Source organism: Haliotis cracherodii, unplaced genomic scaffold (genome assembly GCF_022045235.1).
Source record: "Haliotis cracherodii isolate W230 unplaced genomic scaffold, xgHalCrac1.p SCAF_8, whole genome shotgun sequence".
In the NCBI taxonomy this organism is placed as follows: domain Eukaryota; kingdom Metazoa; phylum Mollusca; class Gastropoda; order Lepetellida; family Haliotidae; genus Haliotis; species Haliotis cracherodii.
The window spans coordinates 54745839-54765586 of NW_027266341.1; the positions used below are offsets into that span (position 1 = coordinate 54745839).

General features: G+C 37.4%; 1 protein-coding gene across 1 annotated transcript in view; it reads left to right on the forward strand.

The window, feature by feature from the left end:
• LOC139450670 (CD109 antigen-like) overlaps positions 1-2999 on the forward strand; it is a 34716-nt gene extending 31717 nt beyond the window's left edge. Inside the window, exons 35-37 of the mRNA XM_071232468.1 lie at positions 2176-2278; positions 2453-2544; positions 2793-2999. Coding sequence (XP_071088569.1) covers positions 2176-2278; positions 2453-2544; positions 2793-2801 — 204 coding nt within the window. The 3' untranslated portion in view covers positions 2802-2999. The remainder of the gene's footprint in view (positions 1-2175; positions 2279-2452; positions 2545-2792) is intronic.
• The last annotated feature ends 16749 nt before the right edge of the window (positions 3000-19748 follow it).

A 19748-nucleotide genomic window follows, 5' to 3' on the forward strand; every position in this document is an offset into this window, starting at 1 on the left:
GTGTTTTGTGTGTGTGTGTGTGTGTGTGTGTGTGTGTGCGTGCGTGTGTGTGTGTGTGCGCGCGCGCGTGCGTGTGTGTTCGTTGTAACATATTGACTATATTGTGAGCCACAAACCCTATTTATGTAGCATTGCTGGAGTAGAGATACACCACCATCTACACATTGTCTCCAGCTTTCTGTGGATGGACTGCCTTATACCTTCCATACTGAATCATGACCCACATGGAAACATTACATCAACATGATTACGTAAGTAATCAAATCAGGATCGCTTCCTCGCGACAATATAGGGCACTGCATTTTATACTTTATTTCATGGATTGGATGTTTGTGTTATTAGAGTGAACACGTACTGTGCATCTAATGCGCTCTACTCCGATCCGAGTTTGATCTAGGCGACCGATTGAGATCCATTAGCACTCATTTAGCACTCTATGGGATCCCATTGCGACCCGATAGCCGAAGTTTGAGTCCGATCCTATAAAAACTCGTAGCCTTCTGAGGCGCCAATCAGTTATACGCTTGTTAGCAGAGGGGTAGGTCCTTGTCTTTCGTGGCGATCGGCGGCGCTCTAAGGTGATACAATAGCGCTCTGATTAAGACCATGTCGATCAAATAGAGCCCTGATTATGACCTTGGCGATCAAATAGCGCTCTGATGGCCATCTCGGCGATCAAGTGGCGATCTAACAGCATTCTGGACAGAGCGCCACGGATCTTTGTGCAGGGAAGTCGACAGGTGGCTACTTTGACGATCATAGAGATCAGTTAGAGATCAGATAGCGATCCATTAACGCTTTTTGAGATCTTAGCCCTCTAAATGGCGCTCTATGGCAATTTGTAAGAGTGGAATGGGGGTATTAATGAAACGTTTTAGCAAATTCTTTTTTAAAGGAATGGATAAATATATATAGTTTATGAATAACAACTCATGGTTTATTGCATTAACGACGTTTTGATGTCGACTTTTACACTGTTCCAAAACTAGTACAAGCAAGTGATGAGAGAAACATATGCATGATAAGTTGTGCAAAGCAACAACATCAACAACAACAACAACAACAACAACAACAGGTGACTGATAACAAATAGCACACAGTTGAATGAAGCCAGATAACAGAATGGATTAAGGATTAAGATGTTAAGGTGTTACAAGCTTGACTGGATGAGTCTTTTGATTGATCAGATCTTCAAAGGATGTAATACCCTTGATCTCTGTTTATCAAAGGTTTGTGACGGCGGATTTCCATAGCTTCTGAGAGTTTTCTTTGTCGTTTCCTGATATTGGGTTGAGAGGCTTTGGACTTTGTTAACTTGTTATACTCATTCCTGATTGAGAACAGTGTAAGAATCTTTATCGGAACATCGCTAATGCAATAAACCATAAGTTGTTATCATAAAGTCATTAGTTTTCTTAACTAATGATTAGTTTCTGTATTTAGACATACTTCACATAACTCATTAAATAAAGTTATAACCAGTGAGTATAAACATGTCTAAAATTGTGAGAGGAATTTCTGGTTTATTTCACAGATTGCAACTTTCTTCAACGTTGAGAAGCCAGTAGAAGAGCAGTACTTTGATATCAGTCAGGACATTGAGATCGAAACACTGAACATGTACACACTCAGGACCTGTGTCAGGTATTACCTTCAGGTTTATTTCAGACGGTGGCTCGGTCTATACTGGTTTGGCAAATGCTAGTATAGCACACTGGTTGATTCCTAAAGAAGTTATTTTGTTCAGTTTATTCGTGTTGGCCCCTCGCTGTCATACCGCAGCAGGATTGTCGCAAATGTCCCCTTCCTGTCACGTTTTGCTGATTGATTTCCCAAGGGACCATCTTCTTCTGATAGGTTATCTACTATTTACTGTTCCAAACATAATATGTTTGTTGGATTCATATCGTTCTATTCGTGAGACGAATTATTAACTTTACATGTACAATTTATTGCTGATGTTAAACAATGTGTTGCACGTCCAAGTTTCACGACTAACATTCAACCTTCAAGTTGATTCAGATTTTGTGTTAACGTTTTTACATACCTTATTATAGGATTCCTCCAGTCGACTGTTTGTAAGAATCGAATAAAACAATGTATTAAAATTCATGATAAGTGATATTTGTGTTTTAAGGAATTACGCTAGTTCAAGAATTATGTGATATTTGACAGCTTGACAGCAGCGAAACATGCGTCAGATTCACCGGCAGAAGGAATGGCCAGGTTGCTAAGCTGCAGGCGTCTCCCATCCATGTATTTGACTACAATGAGCCAAGTATGTAAATCATAGTTCTGCCTAATATACTTTTGATTCTAATCGTTGATGGAACGATTAATTGGAACCGTCTTTGCGATTTTGTCAAACGTCCCAACATTACTACTTGGATTAAAATATTTCCACTGATATGATGACTGATGATAATGATGGTGGTGGTACTCTCTCCTCTAGCACACAAGGCAGTGGCGTTCTACCAACCGAAGACCCTGCATGATGCAACTGTTTGTGACATTTGCGCCAACTGCTGTCAGAAGGTAGTACAGGTACATGTATGTAGCTGGTAGTATATCATATGGCAGGCAGGAAATAACACGTTTTATTCCTTGAGTTTCAAAGTTGTAATATAATAAATAAATAACACAGATATTTCTAACATATTTTTTGATGATAATTTTGCCAAATAAAATATCAAGTATTGCTTTCAACTGTGGTTAATGTCCATTTTAGATATGTTTAGAATAATTGTAGGATAAATAACAACAATAACAATACTTTCTATATATTTTTTCAGTCACACTAAGCAGCATCACATCATCTTGACTGACAAGCCTCGAAAGCCTTGAAAGACTAACCTTATTTATAAGCAAAACACTGTGCAGTTGTTCACCAAAAACAATCGAATAAACAATTATCAATTATTTCTTATCCATCTGAGTGGTGTGTAACGACTTACATGATCATGAGATCCTGACAAGACATAGGCGCATCTTGTGTCACCGGTGGGCAATGAAATATGTGTAAATATTGAGATAACTTATGAATCTGTTCTGAAGAACCAGACTGTGAAGTTGTATCTGAGATCATGTAAGATTTGTTTAAAGAACTGAAAGCTTCTCATAGCAGTGACAAACTCATATTGAGATATAAACGTCCACGTCAGAGAATAATCAGATTCCATTGCACGTGTGGGGCAATTATGAATAAATAACTGAAAGTCAGTGATGACACCTGTGTTTGAAATTTTTTTAAGCATATCCTGCTCAACTGCTTGCACCCACCACTCACTGTTACACTCAATCGCATAGAACAACATTGAATATATAGTAAATTGTCCCCGAAAATTCTTGAAACAAATAATTATACTTCACACTCTTGACAAAAACCGAAATTGCCTGCCACAAAATGGCATTGTTGCAAGGTGTTTTCTTTTCTTTCATCTGATATGATACGTGAGAGACAGGAGATTATTGTCATTATTGAAAAATATATGTCAGTGCTGTGATCCGTACATTTCATTCACTTCATTTTCAAGGCAAGCACGGACTTTAAAAGGCAGGCCTGGTGTACATCCAGAGTGTGTAGATGAGATGTGTGTTATGTCACACACTTCTTTCATATATTATGCAGGTCCAGTCACCTGTTTACATGTACATTCAGAAGATACAGACACATTGTTGATGTTTTACATTATACATATAGATATCTCATTTACACTTCTACCTAAACAATCAGACGTACATGCAGTTATATGAAATACCATTATAATCTCCAATGGCGATTGATGCTTTAACCTTCAGTAACATACTCAGAAACAAATTCAGAAAATGTCCCACAATTTCAAATTAGTTTCTGCCAAGACTCACCGTACTGCTGCCAACCTGTTGATGATATAATCACAGGTGACTCCTCCATTGTTAGCAATAACAACCTTTTTTCAAATCAAAATACTGTGAACAGTTTGTCACCAATTGTGAAGTTGGTATAATACACAAACTGAAACAGAGGAAACAGAATTGGAATACGTAAACATAAACAGTTTGAAGCAGTTCCAACTGACAATGCTTTAAATATTATTACCATTATATGTAAGCATCACTACATTGATTGTTTGATTAAAGTACATGGTATAAGTGACAACAAATAATGCCACATATAGACAACTAAAAGCTGGCAAAACCAAGCATCAGTACAATCAGCATTTTGCTTGACTTTCTCATAGATAACCTCATTGTGAAATTTGGGGATTGGACATTTAGGCAAGAAGTACATATGTAAGCACCGCACAGGGGCATAAATTGTCCAACCCTGTTTAGCTGTTCTGTTTCTTTGCGCATATGCATAGAAAATGGAAAGTTTTGAGTAGTCCCGAAGGATGGTCGACAAAGTCCCATCATTTCGCAATGAGCGTTTCTCATTCCCTGGTTTTGGGCAATTAACTAATCTCTGTTATCCCCTTAAGTGTGCAATCAAAGCTCACGTGTTTCGACAGGGATTTACTTGAGTAGTTCACTTTCGTTTCATAATAGCCCCGCTGTAGAAGATAAAATAAAATTTGAGAATCTATTGAAGAAGTGCAAATGTCTTCTTCATGCCATGCGAGGCTCATTATGCGATGTCGAATGCACGACCCAATGACACCGTTCATCAAAGAAGTCGGGGTGATCTAGAACCCCCATCGTCTATACTACCACCGTAGGTTTACATCAGTTCGTTCTATGGGATTTCGAAATGAAGCGTGCACTATTCGCTGATATGGCATCGGTACTGGTATATCAGGAAATACTATACCTAATAATGTTTATAGTTATAACGGAGCATTGATCGACGTGAATGTCTATTCAAATTGACCAGTTTACCTTTACACTAATCAAACAGCATGGGTACATGGACAGTTACAAATAACGTATGTTCAATGTCACGACTGCAATCTGGTAAAGCAGATACAAGGCTCCCGCCATAGAATATGTTGTATGTACTGAGGCCTGCGAATACAAAACACCAGGGTTACTAACATATCAAAACACTTGTTCTGTAACATTTTGATAAAATGTAGACCGACTTTCGATTCACATGATCCGACTTTTGAGTACATGTGTATACAATAACAGTTCCTTATAGACATTACTTGTGTTATAAAAAAAAAGAATGCTCCACAAACAAGAATGCTCCACAGGTTATCAATATCACCTTTAGTGTATGGCATTGTGTACTCCTTCTTAAAACCTGAGAGTGTCCGCCTGCAATCGTAGGCTGTGTAGTACTGAGGGCGGACAGATAAGATAGGATGTGGTATATATAAGCCAAGCGCCAATACTGGACGCATGATCCAGGCACAGCGCCAAGCCGACTGCATAAGACATGACAACAACGAAGCAGATAACGGAAGGGTCAAGTAGAAAAAAAAACGGATCAAGTCCTTCAACATCTGAGCAACTGAACCGATTGTATAGCTCATTATCACAAGCCCTAAACTCATTCTACACGTAAAATTGCGCGATTGTAATATGTGGCTTAGGACACATATAAGGGATCAATGTCCATTCTGCGTTCTCTGTTAACATCTAACCCCTAAACTAATGTATGTGATAATTGTACTTATTTTCTAATATGAAATCTATCGTTTGGTTTTGACTTGTTTACATGAACATGATGCTATGTATCAATCAGTGGTAAACAATGGTCGCAATGTGTTCAAAAGAAGTGTCTACTACCTGGAACTCAACCATGTGGAAACTACTGCTGCTTATGTGAATCAGCGTTAAAATGTAAGTACTGATGGCAGGATTCTTTAAAACACAATTTATTTCGGAAAAAGAAAAAGGACCATATTCAAGTTTTAGGATAGCAGCATAATATCTACGATCCTTTCAATTCTAACAATTACGACTACCAGTATCAGGGAGCCAATTGCTGGATGTTTATCATTTGAAAACAAATAATGAAATGCATATACTAGACCTAAAGCACTGTATACATGATACACACTAAAAAGTTTAATCTTTCTTATGTAACGCCGAAAGTATTTCATCCAATTTTTCATTGATTCAAAAGCGTTATTGCAGGTCTACGTTAATATTACTGAATCTATGAGCCTCCGCTCAACATAATATTCATTTAAATACGTCCTACTAAATCTGAACTGTAATAGTGGAGGGTAAAGAATAAATAAATTAATGCTTCATTCGTTATTTTGTAAGCAACTGCTTTTGCAGCACCTTTCTGGTCGTTACCCCTAAGACCATCAACACCTCTACAACCCTGTGTCTGGGGGTCAACTCCCTGAACGCCAGTCAGGACCTGACTGTAACAGCACGTGTTCAGACATACGAGTTGAGCAACTCCCCTACTACCACTATCAACGTCGATCATGCCAACACTTCGCATATCATTAGTTGAGGTAGGCCACGGGCAATATGGCATTAACGTAGCTGACAGAAAATATTAACCTGAACTGACGTTATAATCTTAGGTATACATGTGTGTGGTGGGACTTTTTTGTTTAACTACAAAAAGTGGTTTAATGACAGAGACCAATTTTGTACAAGGATTTAGTTTCGAGCGCTAGGGAGCTACACTGTTAAGAACGGAGATTGTCTTTGAAATTATATTTTGAGATGTATGACACACCACATTGAATTGATTGATTGAAATGTAATAATTCTTATCGTCTACATAATATAACTTCAGAAGATGGAATTGGCGGTAAATCAAGGTGATAATGTTCCATGTGCATTGTCTTAATGGAAATTTTGCTCTTCTTTGAAATCTTTGAAAGTGTAACTCAAGAAATGTGAAATAGCAGACAGCAAAGGCCGGAGCTGCTGGAATATTGCTCAACATAAAGAGAAGTTGGCTAATGGAAAGTTGAAGTCATCCCTCTTGTAATACAGTCTTGTGGATAGAGTTTTGTAACTCAAGATTTGTATGCATATATCTTAACATGAGATAAGGCTGTTTCACTGGTCCCCATTATTTCTGATTCAGTTGGGTAAATCATTGGAAGAGAATTTGATAGTTATTGAATGATATCAGATCATCGATATACCAGAATCTAAAGTTAAACGGACCAAATTCCCGTGTTTTGATTTAGCCAATTAGAGCGGCAATTCCTATTCATATGCATAGGAAACAGACCAACATACTCATTTTAACACCTTTAAAAACAAAACAAAATTCGGAAAAAAATCATTCAAAAGCAACCTTCTTGTGACACTTGACAATAAATGTTTTCCAAATTCGCAATAATACACTCACTGCATCATATGACCCACAAGATCGGGAAAACATCACAAATATACTACAGTTCACGCGGCTATCATGAAACACACAGATTTATACACAGACACAATATTCTTCAATCAAGCACAAGGGTCGTCATGCACCCGTGACATTTCTGTATCCCACAGATCCCCCAGGACCTGAAGTCAGACAAGAACATCCTAAAGTTCCAGGTAGAGACGAGCTCTGGAGAGGAACACACCAACATGTACAACCTGCAGTACTACTGCAAGTACCTGTCAACATTCATCCAGACAAACAAGGCCATGTACAAAGTTTTAAGATTCCGGCACTTCAACATTACTCCCCACCTAACAAAATGTTGATTTTCTCAAGACACGAAGACTATGTGTTTCAAGCCCCACCCTGACCATAAATAGCCTGCAAGGTGGCGGTGTTTCAGTTTCGAACAATGACTGACAATGTAAACACTACCGAGTGTCGGGAGAAGCTTTTTGAAAACCATACGGGAATAAGATCACCATTGACCGTCAAACTTCGTATCAACTTGAATGACAAACCATGGATACAACAAATGGCTCCATATCTAGATATAAGTCAATACATTTTCTGTAGTTTTATCATAAAAAATCGAATCGATCGTGTTTGGCGTCTGCATCAATCACAGTGGGCGGAGCTTATTTACGGTTGTGCTATAAATAGCAAAGCACATGGTCATGTGTACATGTGACACATTCAATGTATTTGTGGTCAAAGTGCATTGTGTTGTATATTTTTACGGCAGAACAGCAGTAGAACATCGGTTTCGGTTAATGTAACAGTAACGATACTTACATACGAAATTGACGACACGATTCTTTGAGTTCAATCCGAAAATTACAGATATTTGTTTAGTTTTGGTCATTTGCATTCAACAGTTAGATCTGTGCCATACAATAATCAGAATATATTTATAAAACTTAAATTATGACACAGATTATTCAACTTGTGTTTAGGAAGAGGCCTAATTTGAAGCGCCAGAAGTGGCGCCAATATTTCTCAGCTTGACTACAATAGATGAATATGTCACGTGTATCAACATAACAATGCACATAAGCAACTGGTAAATAAGTAACGAAATATACTTGATGTTTTGACCTACATAAGGCGTATCCAGATAACATTGTACTTACGATAAACGAAAACTCCAATACACATATTCCAAGACAACTTTAATTATGAATTTCCTTTTCCTTCACAGAATTTTCATACACAAAATTGAACTTGATCAAGTTCAATTTTGTGTATGGCACAGATCTAACTGTTAAATGCAAATGACCAAAACTAAACAAATATCTGTAATTTTCGGATTGAACTCAAAGAATCGTGTCGTCAATTTCGTATGTAAGTATCGTTACTGTTACATTAACCGAAACCGATGTTCTACTGCTGTTCTGCCGTAAAAATATACAACACAATGCACTTTGACCACAAATACATTGAATGTGTCACATGTACACATGACCATGTGCTTTGCTATTTATAGCACAACCGTAAATAAGCTCCGCCCACTGTGATTGATGCAGACGCCAAGATCCACACTTGTCCCATGTAGCCTATTTATTGTTCGGGGTATTTGGATACACTTTGTTCACAAGTTTTAAAATACAATCTAGGACCCCTTTCCCGTTTTGTCCACACCAATCCTTCATCTGCTGCAACGTTGAATATCCGTTTCTTCAAGTCTAAGTATCTGCGATCTCTCCAAACACTTCGTTTATTTAGCTCAGTCCAGAAGCAATGTGTTCGAATCGACGAATTTCTGCAACATGGTGGCTGCGCCATTCCCTAACTGCGATTGCCTGTGCCGTGTCACGCATGGTTGACAAAAGAAGTGTGAACATACATATTCGGCTTCATCTGGTTCCACAATCAAATCTCGCTGTGACACTGATTCACTACTCCCAAGAATCGGCACTGAATTTGTAAAAGTTTCTGTTGTTCTTGCAAGGGCGGGAAGAGAGGCGCCATTTCTCCACAATAAAGTCACCAATGTCATAATCTAAATGACCAAAGGCTCCTTGATTATCGCGAGCAACTCTTCGTCAATTTAGGATTTACATGAAAATATTTTTTTGCTCATATTGAAGACAAGCGAAATTGCAAAGTTCTTGACAGTTGTAAGCAGCAACTCGATGCGCTCATGGGGCGTGGTTGCTAGGAGATCGCGTGGTCAGAAAGGGGAAAACAAAAAGTTTTAGAAAGTAATAAAAGACATCCGCAGTGCAATCCAAAAGTACCATGTACAGGATATTTTTTAATAATAACTATTCACGAAAAAAAATCTTTCTAAAAGTGCAAATTAATTTATTAATTCATCCCAAGGTCGTAACCCTGATCACGTGGTGGGTATTTGGAAGGAATCTTGTGTTACACAGCATTTCATTGGTGTAAACTATCTATAACGGACGTAATATCAACAAAACCTACTGTCGATTGAACACCTGTTTGCACCAGACACTTCAAACTATTTTTACAACTGGGTCGGTGTGGTAGCCTTGTGGTTAACGCGTTCGTTTGTCATACCAAAGACCCGGATTCGAGTCCCCACATAAGTGCAATGTGTTAAGCCCATTTCCTGGGGAACCCGCCGTGATATTGCTGAAATATTGCTAAAAGCGGCGTTTAACCTCACACAGTCAATCACTCTTTTTTAACTATTGTTTCGGTTTTTTTCTTTTATTGTTTTTAGAAAGACGCACCTGTTACATAAATTTGCTTCCGCCCAGGGTAGCAGAAAGCCCATGACATAAAGCACAACTTATCAGTACATCTTACTTTGTTTTGTTTTTTACAGAAAATAACTTACTTCTCACTCACACATTCACTCTTGTTTATATATCATATTGCAGTTTAGGAAAGTACATGTTCTCAAAAATTAAATTCTTAAGTACAAAACTAAAATTAAATTGAAAGCTGCTCTTCATTTTCGAAAAGTTGATGATACAGCATCCAAGCACCATAGAATTTCTATTGATTACCTGTCTTGAAAGCAATATCTTTTTCAATGTTGTAACCCTCGAAAAAGCTTACTTTTTATAAACATGAAAAAAAGGTTTTGTATTTTGGAATTTGCATCTATAAATATAGTATTTTGCAATTAGTAAAAGTAAATCAAACACTTTATCTGTTTTTATGTTCTCTTTAACTCCAAAAAGTATCAATTCTGCACAAAATGTCATATTATAAACATGAAAGCACTGGTCGATCCACAATGACACTTCATCCCAAAATTGTTTTAATACATCACATTCCCAAAACAAGTGAGTAATTGTTTCCTTTTCATTGTGACAGAAGGAGCACAAATCATTCTGAGCATAATTGAGTAAATACAGAAAAGTATTAGTGGTGAGAATTCTGTGGGTAATTTTGTATTGAAACCATCGCAGTTTGACATCCTATGTTGTACTGAAAATTTTATTATAAATATTGTTCCAATTCAAGTTTTCAAATTGTAATTCCCACTTTTCCTGCCCTTTAGTTTTTACTTCTGTAGAAACCAATGAAAAATAAATATGTTTTGAACCGGACTTGGAACTACAAATAGTTTTTACCACACAGCGCTGATCCTCCACAGAATTTGTTGGAACTCTAACTAAATTTAGAGCTCCAAGGTATTGTTTAACGCTGCTAACAACACCATAAAACTCCAAATAGGATGAACAAATACCATACATATCATTAAATTCCTCATATGACAGAAACTCCTTATTGGCCTTGACCAAGTCTATAATTTGGGAGACGCCCTTCTCAAATCAGCATTTCAAGAAAAATGATTTCCTATTAATTTTAATATAAGGGTTATAAAAAATGGTTCATTTAAAAAACTACTGAAAGATTCTGGCTTGATTTTCTGATCTGTCACTATAAAGGACTGAAAACAACTTTTCCAAAACTCATTACTTATCAAAGATAATTTTCTTTCAAAAAACGTCACACCAAACTCACCAAGTTTACACAAATAAGGATATGTAGATTTAAATAGATGCTTCCATTTTTGATCACCTGAGGACACAAGTCTCCTTATCCATGTGGCCTTAAGAGATGTTACATATGAAAAGATATTTACCATACCTAAGCCCCCTTGCTTAACAGGTTGACAAACTTTAATCCTCTTTACTTTGTCTCGTTTATCACTCCAAAGAAATTTAAAAAGCATAGCATTTAAAGTAACAAGAAAATCATTTGGGGGATCAGGCAGTGATAACAATAGATAATTGAGTTTTGAAATCAACAAGGATTTAATGATTGCCACCCTACCAATTGGTGTAACTATCCGTTTCATCCACCTATTCATAATCTGTTTTAACTCAAATAATTTGTCTTTAAAGTTCAACTGAACCATTTTTTTTCAGATTTGTGCAAAATTTGACTCCTACAATTCTAAACTCTTCTGGATTCCAACCAATAGGCAAATCATCTTTGAACTTTTCCTTACAACCTCTCTTGGAGCCACGCCAGATAACTTGAGTTTTATTATAGTTAATCTTAAGACCAGATATTTTGGCAAAACAATCAAGAGAGTTAATACATGATACAAAGGAGGACTGACTACCATCAAGTAATATTTCCATATCATCAGAATACTGACTAAGAAGATACTCACTACCGTCCACAAGGATACCTTTGACATCTCTATTAGAGCGGATCATACTGGCTTGTATTTCTGCACAGAGAATAAATATATACGGTGACAATGTGTCTCCCTGTCGGCAACTGCGTCTGATATTAAACCAAGATGACAACTGACCATTGATAGACATACAGCTTTTTATATCATTGTAAAATACCGATATATATTTTCTTAAATTTTCACCAAATCCCCAAAAGGATAAAGATTTGTCTATAAATGACCAAGCAATGGAATCAAATTCCTTCTCAAAGTCTATAAGAAGAAGCATACCAGGAATGTTTGTTTTTTCTGTACATGAGATGGCATCATAAATTAAGCGAATATTGTCACCAATGTAGCGACCTGTCATAAAGCCAGTCTGATCTTCATTAATGATAAATGGCAATCTTGATTTGATTCTATTTGCTATGCATGAAGATGCCAGCTTATATGAAACATTCAATAGTGATATGGGCCTCCAGTAAGTTATGAAGCGTTTAGGCTTGTCCCCCTTTTGAATACAGACAATAACCCCTTGTTTCTGGGTAACAGAGAGTTCACCAGATATTAAACCACAATTCAATGATCGCAATAAAAATTTTCCAATATCTTTCCAAAAGAATTTATAAAATTCAGTGGGAAAGCCATCTGAGCCTGGGCTTTTGTTATTTTGCATATTTTTCAAAGCTTTTGCCAGCTCATCAAGAGTTAATAGATCTTCCATCTCGTCCACATCACTTTTATTTAAAAAGGGGAGAGAATCTCTGTCCAACAGGGTATTCAAATCACAATCTTGCACCATGTGTTTTTTTTATACTGTATAAATTCTCATAGAAATTGGCAGCTTCAGCAATAATGTCACTTGGATTTAGCAATGTGGTGCCATCGTTTAACTCCAAATGAGTCATAGACTTGCTGACAAAATTCCTGTTCTCAAGGTTACAGAAATAGCTGCTAACTCTTTCACCATCCATAATCCACTTAGTTCTAGATCTTATGGCAATTCCAGCCATCTTGTGTTTCCTAATTTCCTCCAATTCTTTTCTTTTATCTTCCAAGTCATCAAAATTAATAACACTAGAAGTTTCAAGAATTTCGATCTGTTGAATCAGGTTTTGTCCTTTTTCAATATTTCTTTTTCTTGAAGGAAGAATAAGAAACTGTTTTTCCTCTGATTTCCAGAAGCAGGACTTCAAAGAATAATTGATCATTTATATCAAACTGAATTTCATGATTTGGTATATCATTAATATTTCGAGCATCGCCATACATTTTAATATACTGCGATTTAACCTTTAAAATAGTTTCTTTTACTAGATCTATGTAGTACTTATCTTTCAACAAAGAAGTATTAAATTTCCAGTATGTATTACGCTTTGGACAAGTTTGAAATGAAATACTCAGATCAATGATTGAATGATCAGTTCTATAACCTGCAGTGATTTTTGCCTGTGTGGCAAAAGAATAGAGTCTTTCTGAGATGAAGAAGAAATCTAATCTTGCTTGTTTTAAAGGTGACTTTTTACGCCAAGTAAACCTTTTGATTTCTGGATTGAAATCTCTCCACACATCTACCAAATCAAAATCACCAATTAATTTTAATATTTTTTCACAAGCACAAGGGTTATTGATATTCTGGTAATTATGAACATCTAGTGACTCATTCAAAACAAGATTCCAATCTGCAGCTAAAATATAATCCTCATTTCACATGACACGAGCTTGCTCTTTAACCTGCTCATAGAATTCTGGTGAGTCTAAATTGGGACCATAAATATTCACAAGTGTTACCCGTTGATGACTTATAGTTATATCTAATATAAGTAAGTTACGATTGTCATCCATGTAAGTCCTATGAATCTTATAGTCCACATTTTTGTTAAACAAAATCGCAACACCCCTGGACTGGCTGTTTTTGGCATTGAAGATGCAATCAAATCCCCACTGTGATCTTATAATTGGTTCTTGTTCTTTTATAAAATGTGTATCCTGTAGTAGATAAAATGAGTATGCTTTAGATCGTAAAAAGTTAAAAACATACTTTCTCTTGGCATTATCTTGCAGTCCTCTACAGTTCAAAGAGCAACAGGTAAAACCTAAGTTAGCCATTGTCAATAAAAGATTTGTTCACATACACAGAGGCCATATGAAAGATTGAATTTACACACTTTCTACACATACATACACTTTCACAACTATCTGAAGAAAAAGCTTTAAAACCATAAATAACTGAAATCAAACTCACACTTGCTTATAAAAACTTCAAGTAAAGCATCGTATGATACAAACTGGCACCATAAGGCTACCACCAGAAAAAAGGGGTAAAATCTTCACCCAAAAGTATCAGTGGCATATAACAGAAAAGACCAGGAACAAAAATAGCTGTCATAATGATAAGTAAGAAGCACACAAGTGTCAAACCAGTACACACCTAAATACACAACATCCCACATTCACAGTTACTAGTGATTCGGTTGAATATTTCCTCATGCAATATTCAATTGACCCATTACACTATAAACTAAATTAGGCTGTGGCATACAGCGAGTAGGCACTAACATAGTAATTAAGAGAAAAGTAGAAACTAACCAAACCAACACACTGTCCGATGTGTAATTTACGAGTTTTACACACTTACAAGTTCTCTATTGATCAAAAGTTTAACTGATGAACTAATGATGCAATGCACATAAGACTTATATCTGATATTATGCAAATAAGTTTTATCATTATTATCTCATACAGTAATTCTACAGTATACTAGTTTGTTTTTTAATTGATATCTCCAGTTTTTTGTGTTGGTTTTTTTGTGTGTTTCTTTCATAACGAAACAACGTGACAATGGATCTTCACATGTCCAAGAGCGCGATCAACAAACCCGAACATGATGATGTGCACTTAAATAAAGTTAACACTACATTTGTGATTTATAACAAACAAAATAAAAATTGACAGAGAGAATGGGTCACTCATCATCATTAATTCTACAGTGTATTCGTTATTTTAAGCTCACCTCCCAAAAAGCGGCTATCTTATTTTATTTTTCACACCTTATCCATGTAAGAAATATTATAAGAATATCGTCCTCTCCACGAGTCCTGTGGGCCGCCATTTTGAATGGTCACGTGACAGACGTACACACCTTGGTCATGTGATATGCGAAATACCAATGTAAAAAATTCAAGAAGCGTCTCCGGTAACACTGTGAAACAACATGACAGTGGATCTTCACATGTCCGAGAGCGAGATCAAGAAACCCTAACATGTTGATCTGCACTCAAATAAAGTTTACACTAGATTTGTGTTTAAAAGAAACAAATAAAACATTGATCGAGAAAATGGGTCATTCATCATCACATACATTGACTTTAGCTAGGTTAGATTCTTGGTCCCGCGTCCTCTTTGAGAGTTTTCCATGCGCTCCTGGCATCCTTTCTGTAATACAGGGTAACAACGATCCCCTTTTCGCGAACCTTCGCATGTAGTTGTTGTTTACGTATTCAGCGGCTTTTCGTACCAGGCGGCCACGAAGTTTTTTTAAGTCGACAGGCAGGTCTGTACGAACACTGAGCCGGTCTTTCGCCAGTTCCCTCCCCACGGAATAGGTAGTCTTCAAAATGACACCTCTGTCCTCCATGCGCACGAATTTAATGATGATAGGATTAGGTTCTTCGTTCGGTGTGAATCGAGGGAGTCTGTGATTATTCACAAACAACATGTTGTCCACCGCATGTGAATCCAGGTGTAATTTATCCTTGAAAATGTTTCTACAGGCCTTGTCAACATCTGTGACTGTATTAGGTAGACCGTAGTTAAGTAAGTTGGATTTACGGGAATACATCTCTGAGATCAGTAGCTTTTCTCTTAGCTTGTCGATTTCGTCACGGAGGCGTTGTTCTGACGACGCCATTTTGTCACCAAGGTCGTCAAGAGTTTTCGACATAAATTCCACCGACGACTCCACTGAAGATACCCGTTTGAACAAGTCAGCCACTTCTTCTTTAACAGAGTCGATCTTGGAACATATCTGACTGGTCTGTTTGTCCAATTCCCCGCGAAGGAACGTTTTCAAGTCGCTGGGTGCAACGTCAGCAGGCGGGGAGGACGAAGGTGAATGTAAGGGCAGAATAACGTCAGAGCTTCCTCCTCATCTGTCAGCTCCGGGCGTACATACGAGCTGATTTCATGTGTAGCAGTACTGCTGGTGGTAGATTTGTTGTTCTGTTTGTTTGTATGTCGTCTCCCCGCCATGCTTGTGTAAAGATTGAAGTGGATTAACCACGAGAGCGCCAGTCTTTACGATTCGAGCGCCATACCGGAAGTCCATTTTCAACTATTGTTGATATCAACGGTATGACTCTAAATTTGTTTATGTCATCATTAAGAGAGGTCTGATAAATCAATGGCACAGTTTTAAGGTCATATGTAGTAGTCGATTTGTGCTTGCAATTGCAGCAGAAAATACTGTCAGAGAATACCCCACACAACATTTATGAAGTATCGGTCTTATATATATAGAATACTAAACGAGCTCCCGTGTAATACCAATTTTATGAAACGAGTGAATAGTTCTGGTATCTGACGAGCGAAAGCGAGTCAGATACCACAACTATTCACGAGTTTCATAAAATTGGTTTTACACGGGAGCGAGTTTAGTATTTTATTTATTACTTGCCATTTACAACGTTTTTAGAATTATACTGTCGAGTATCCACGATCCACGGCAAAGTCCAACCGAGTTTAACAGAATAATACTTCAAACACGTCAAAAGTTGAAAGGTATGAATTTAATACCATACAACGGTCCATCTTTAGAATTCACAAAATTATCGTAGGGCTAAGACATTCGCAACTCACATACTTTAACTTAGACTAATGACTGTCGTTGCGCTACAATACGATCGCCTTGTGGAACGGGCCTTGTACCTCAAACCTTACAATAATGTCACAATACCCGATGACGTAATTTGTGGAATTTTGTTGCAAGACCCATCGGCGAAACAATGCCTAGTGACGTCACCCTAGCAACAAGGTTGCTGGGGTCATCGCGTGTGCTTAAGCTCCTCTCTGTGATCTATCAACTCCTCACGCAATGTCTTTGAATAAGCCAAGTGATGTCGAGAGCTTTCAATATTTGTTCGTGAAACGTGTTCCGAGAGTACACAAGCACGCGTTTTGGTATTACACAATGTGTAATACAGCTGTATGTTTATTAAACAGGTGATCTCTTCACGGGCAAGTAATAAAACATCTTTTGTGGTTTGTTTTGACACAAACTACATGCATATTACACTTTAACATATCTTTTGATGATTGAATTGCAAGTTGTTTGAAAAACGATCTTAGAATTCAAATCTATAGAAATAATTATACTTGGTACAATTTCGGAAAAACAAGCAAATCGTACAAACTGTTGACAGTACAGGTACAATGTCGAACAAGAATCTCTTGTTGATAAAATGGAGATATAGTATCTTTGAATTTTCTTAATCAATTTCCTAAATTACATCGCCAATACCGATATCGGGGGAAAATGCCATCAGTAGTATTATCCATGCTTCACCTTGTCTGTTTGACAAAGGTTGCTCCACAATTAGTCAGTAGCAATCAGTCAGTTAAACGAATCGCCAGTCAACATACTTGAGTCAGCCTTTTGATCTTCGCAGACACGCAAAGCCACCGTTAATAAAGAACTTATAAAACAAAGCCTACTTACAGGAGCGCCAACCATATTAGTCCTGTAAATGCATGTTGTCCGACACCCGCGTATAAAAAGCAAATCATATCAACTTTTCAATGAGAATATTATTTCAAGGAGCAATGTTTCTCTCAACAATATCTCAATAAAACATATTTGGACTGATATTTACTTAAATTTAGGACAATATGATGATAAAAATATCATGCATGCTTTTTGCAATCGCACATCTAAAACGGAGGCATCAGTATATATACGCGAAATATCAATTACACTCCTTGCCACTAACACCTATATCTATATCAGCTGAAAACAGTTTCAAAAGTTTGTTCCCTCCGATATGCGTACATGTCACGGAGGACGGGCGGACGGACGGGCGGGCGGGCGGGCTGCACATGCGTTGCCAATACGACTACGAAGAAGAAACGTCTAGGTAGTAGTGTAAACCTCAAACCATATTCCACTTACCATATACTGATAGCTATAGCTTATCAAATGACACAATGATACATTCAAAAATGGCCGTGCAACGGGTACATTTGCTCCAATGCATGCACAAAGACTCTTAGTTCGGGTAAAACCCACACGGGTAAAAGACAAATACTCTCTTGTCGATTCTGTGGGCTCTCAGTGTTTAAGACCTCCGCACCAGCAAATGTTGCTAGAGTCCTGAAGGAGATAGAACATGCTTTGGCTTTTCTTGTGACCATGGCTGGCCTATGTTCGTGCTATGGTAAAGAATATTTGCTCATGGCTTTCCGAATAAACGTGGTTTCCCTTGGAAGTGAATTAACGAGACATGTATTTAAGGTCAAGGTAAATAGAGAATGTACATCTTCAGATCGGATGATAAAAAGAGGCATGCTATTATGTACTGGCGAAGGCGTGTTCAGTCCCAAAGGATGTCATCATACCAAAAGTGCATATGGCGTTTTGAATACGTAAGCTGGATCCACGTACTGTACTTGTCCAAAACGGAAGTGCATTATCGGACGATGTTTCCATTTCAAAAGTCATTCCACATAGTTGATGTGATTTGATGAACTTATCTCCTTTACATGGGAGGGGTTTAAGGTTGAATATGAGTTGTAGTTTACCAATAAAAAATGCTTCCAGTGGGGCAGGGTATGCTTGCATTTTCCTAGACACATGGAATCTTCAGAAGTTGTGAAATTTATGATATAATCGGAATCGTACAACGGACTTTCCTTTCAGCAGATTTCTCTTATTGTTATGGAAATGGTTTTGTCGCTTGTATTTTATTGACATCCACATGCAGTGACCTGAGGTCAATAATTGATGGATTTGCTTCATTACCTGTGTGACGTGTTTGAGTGTCCGGCTTTAGCGTATGAAGTTTGCCTGTAGTGTTCTGAATAACTTGAACTGGTCCTGGTTTTTGGCGAAACTACTGTGAGAGCATATCTATATTTATAAGTGTAATCCTCATTGTTATATTGAGAACATCTCATAGATTTCCTCTGAAACATGGAAATTTCGTATTTTTCGTGTTTCTCAAATGCCTTATTGAAAAAAAACCAGAATACAGAAGATACAAATCTATACATTTTTACAGTTTAGTGTTCATATATGCTCCCAAGGTATGAACATTTGTGTGTTTGATTCCTATCTCTTCACCTGCGACAGACAGGATAATTATCGTGTAGACTAAGAAGAAGCTGATATATGACAACATAGGACTGTAGACTTGCAATTGAATCATATTTTCCCTTTAGGCAGGGGATCTTGGCTTACTGAATAACAATGCACTTTTGATAGTCAAATATGTTTAATCTGTATCCCTTGTTTTTTAAATGAGCAATTCCTCTCACACAAAATATCTACCAGGGATATTGTCCAGTCGGTAACGAATATAGTCCCATCTTTGTGACGCAAATATTCCACAGAACACACATGGTTATTCACCACACACTCCATTGTCTCTCTGCGATTAAAAAAACTGTATTCCACAAACAGGTGGTTGGTATGATCCTGATTATCAGTGCCACAATTAATTGTATGTGGGCGAGCATGGTGTGTGTTCCCCTTTTGCGTGAGAGTGTCCGCCTGCAATCGTAGGCAGTGGAGTACTGGGTGCGGACTGATTAGATAGGAGGTGTTCTTTATAGGCCAAGCACCAATACTTGACGCCAGTTCCA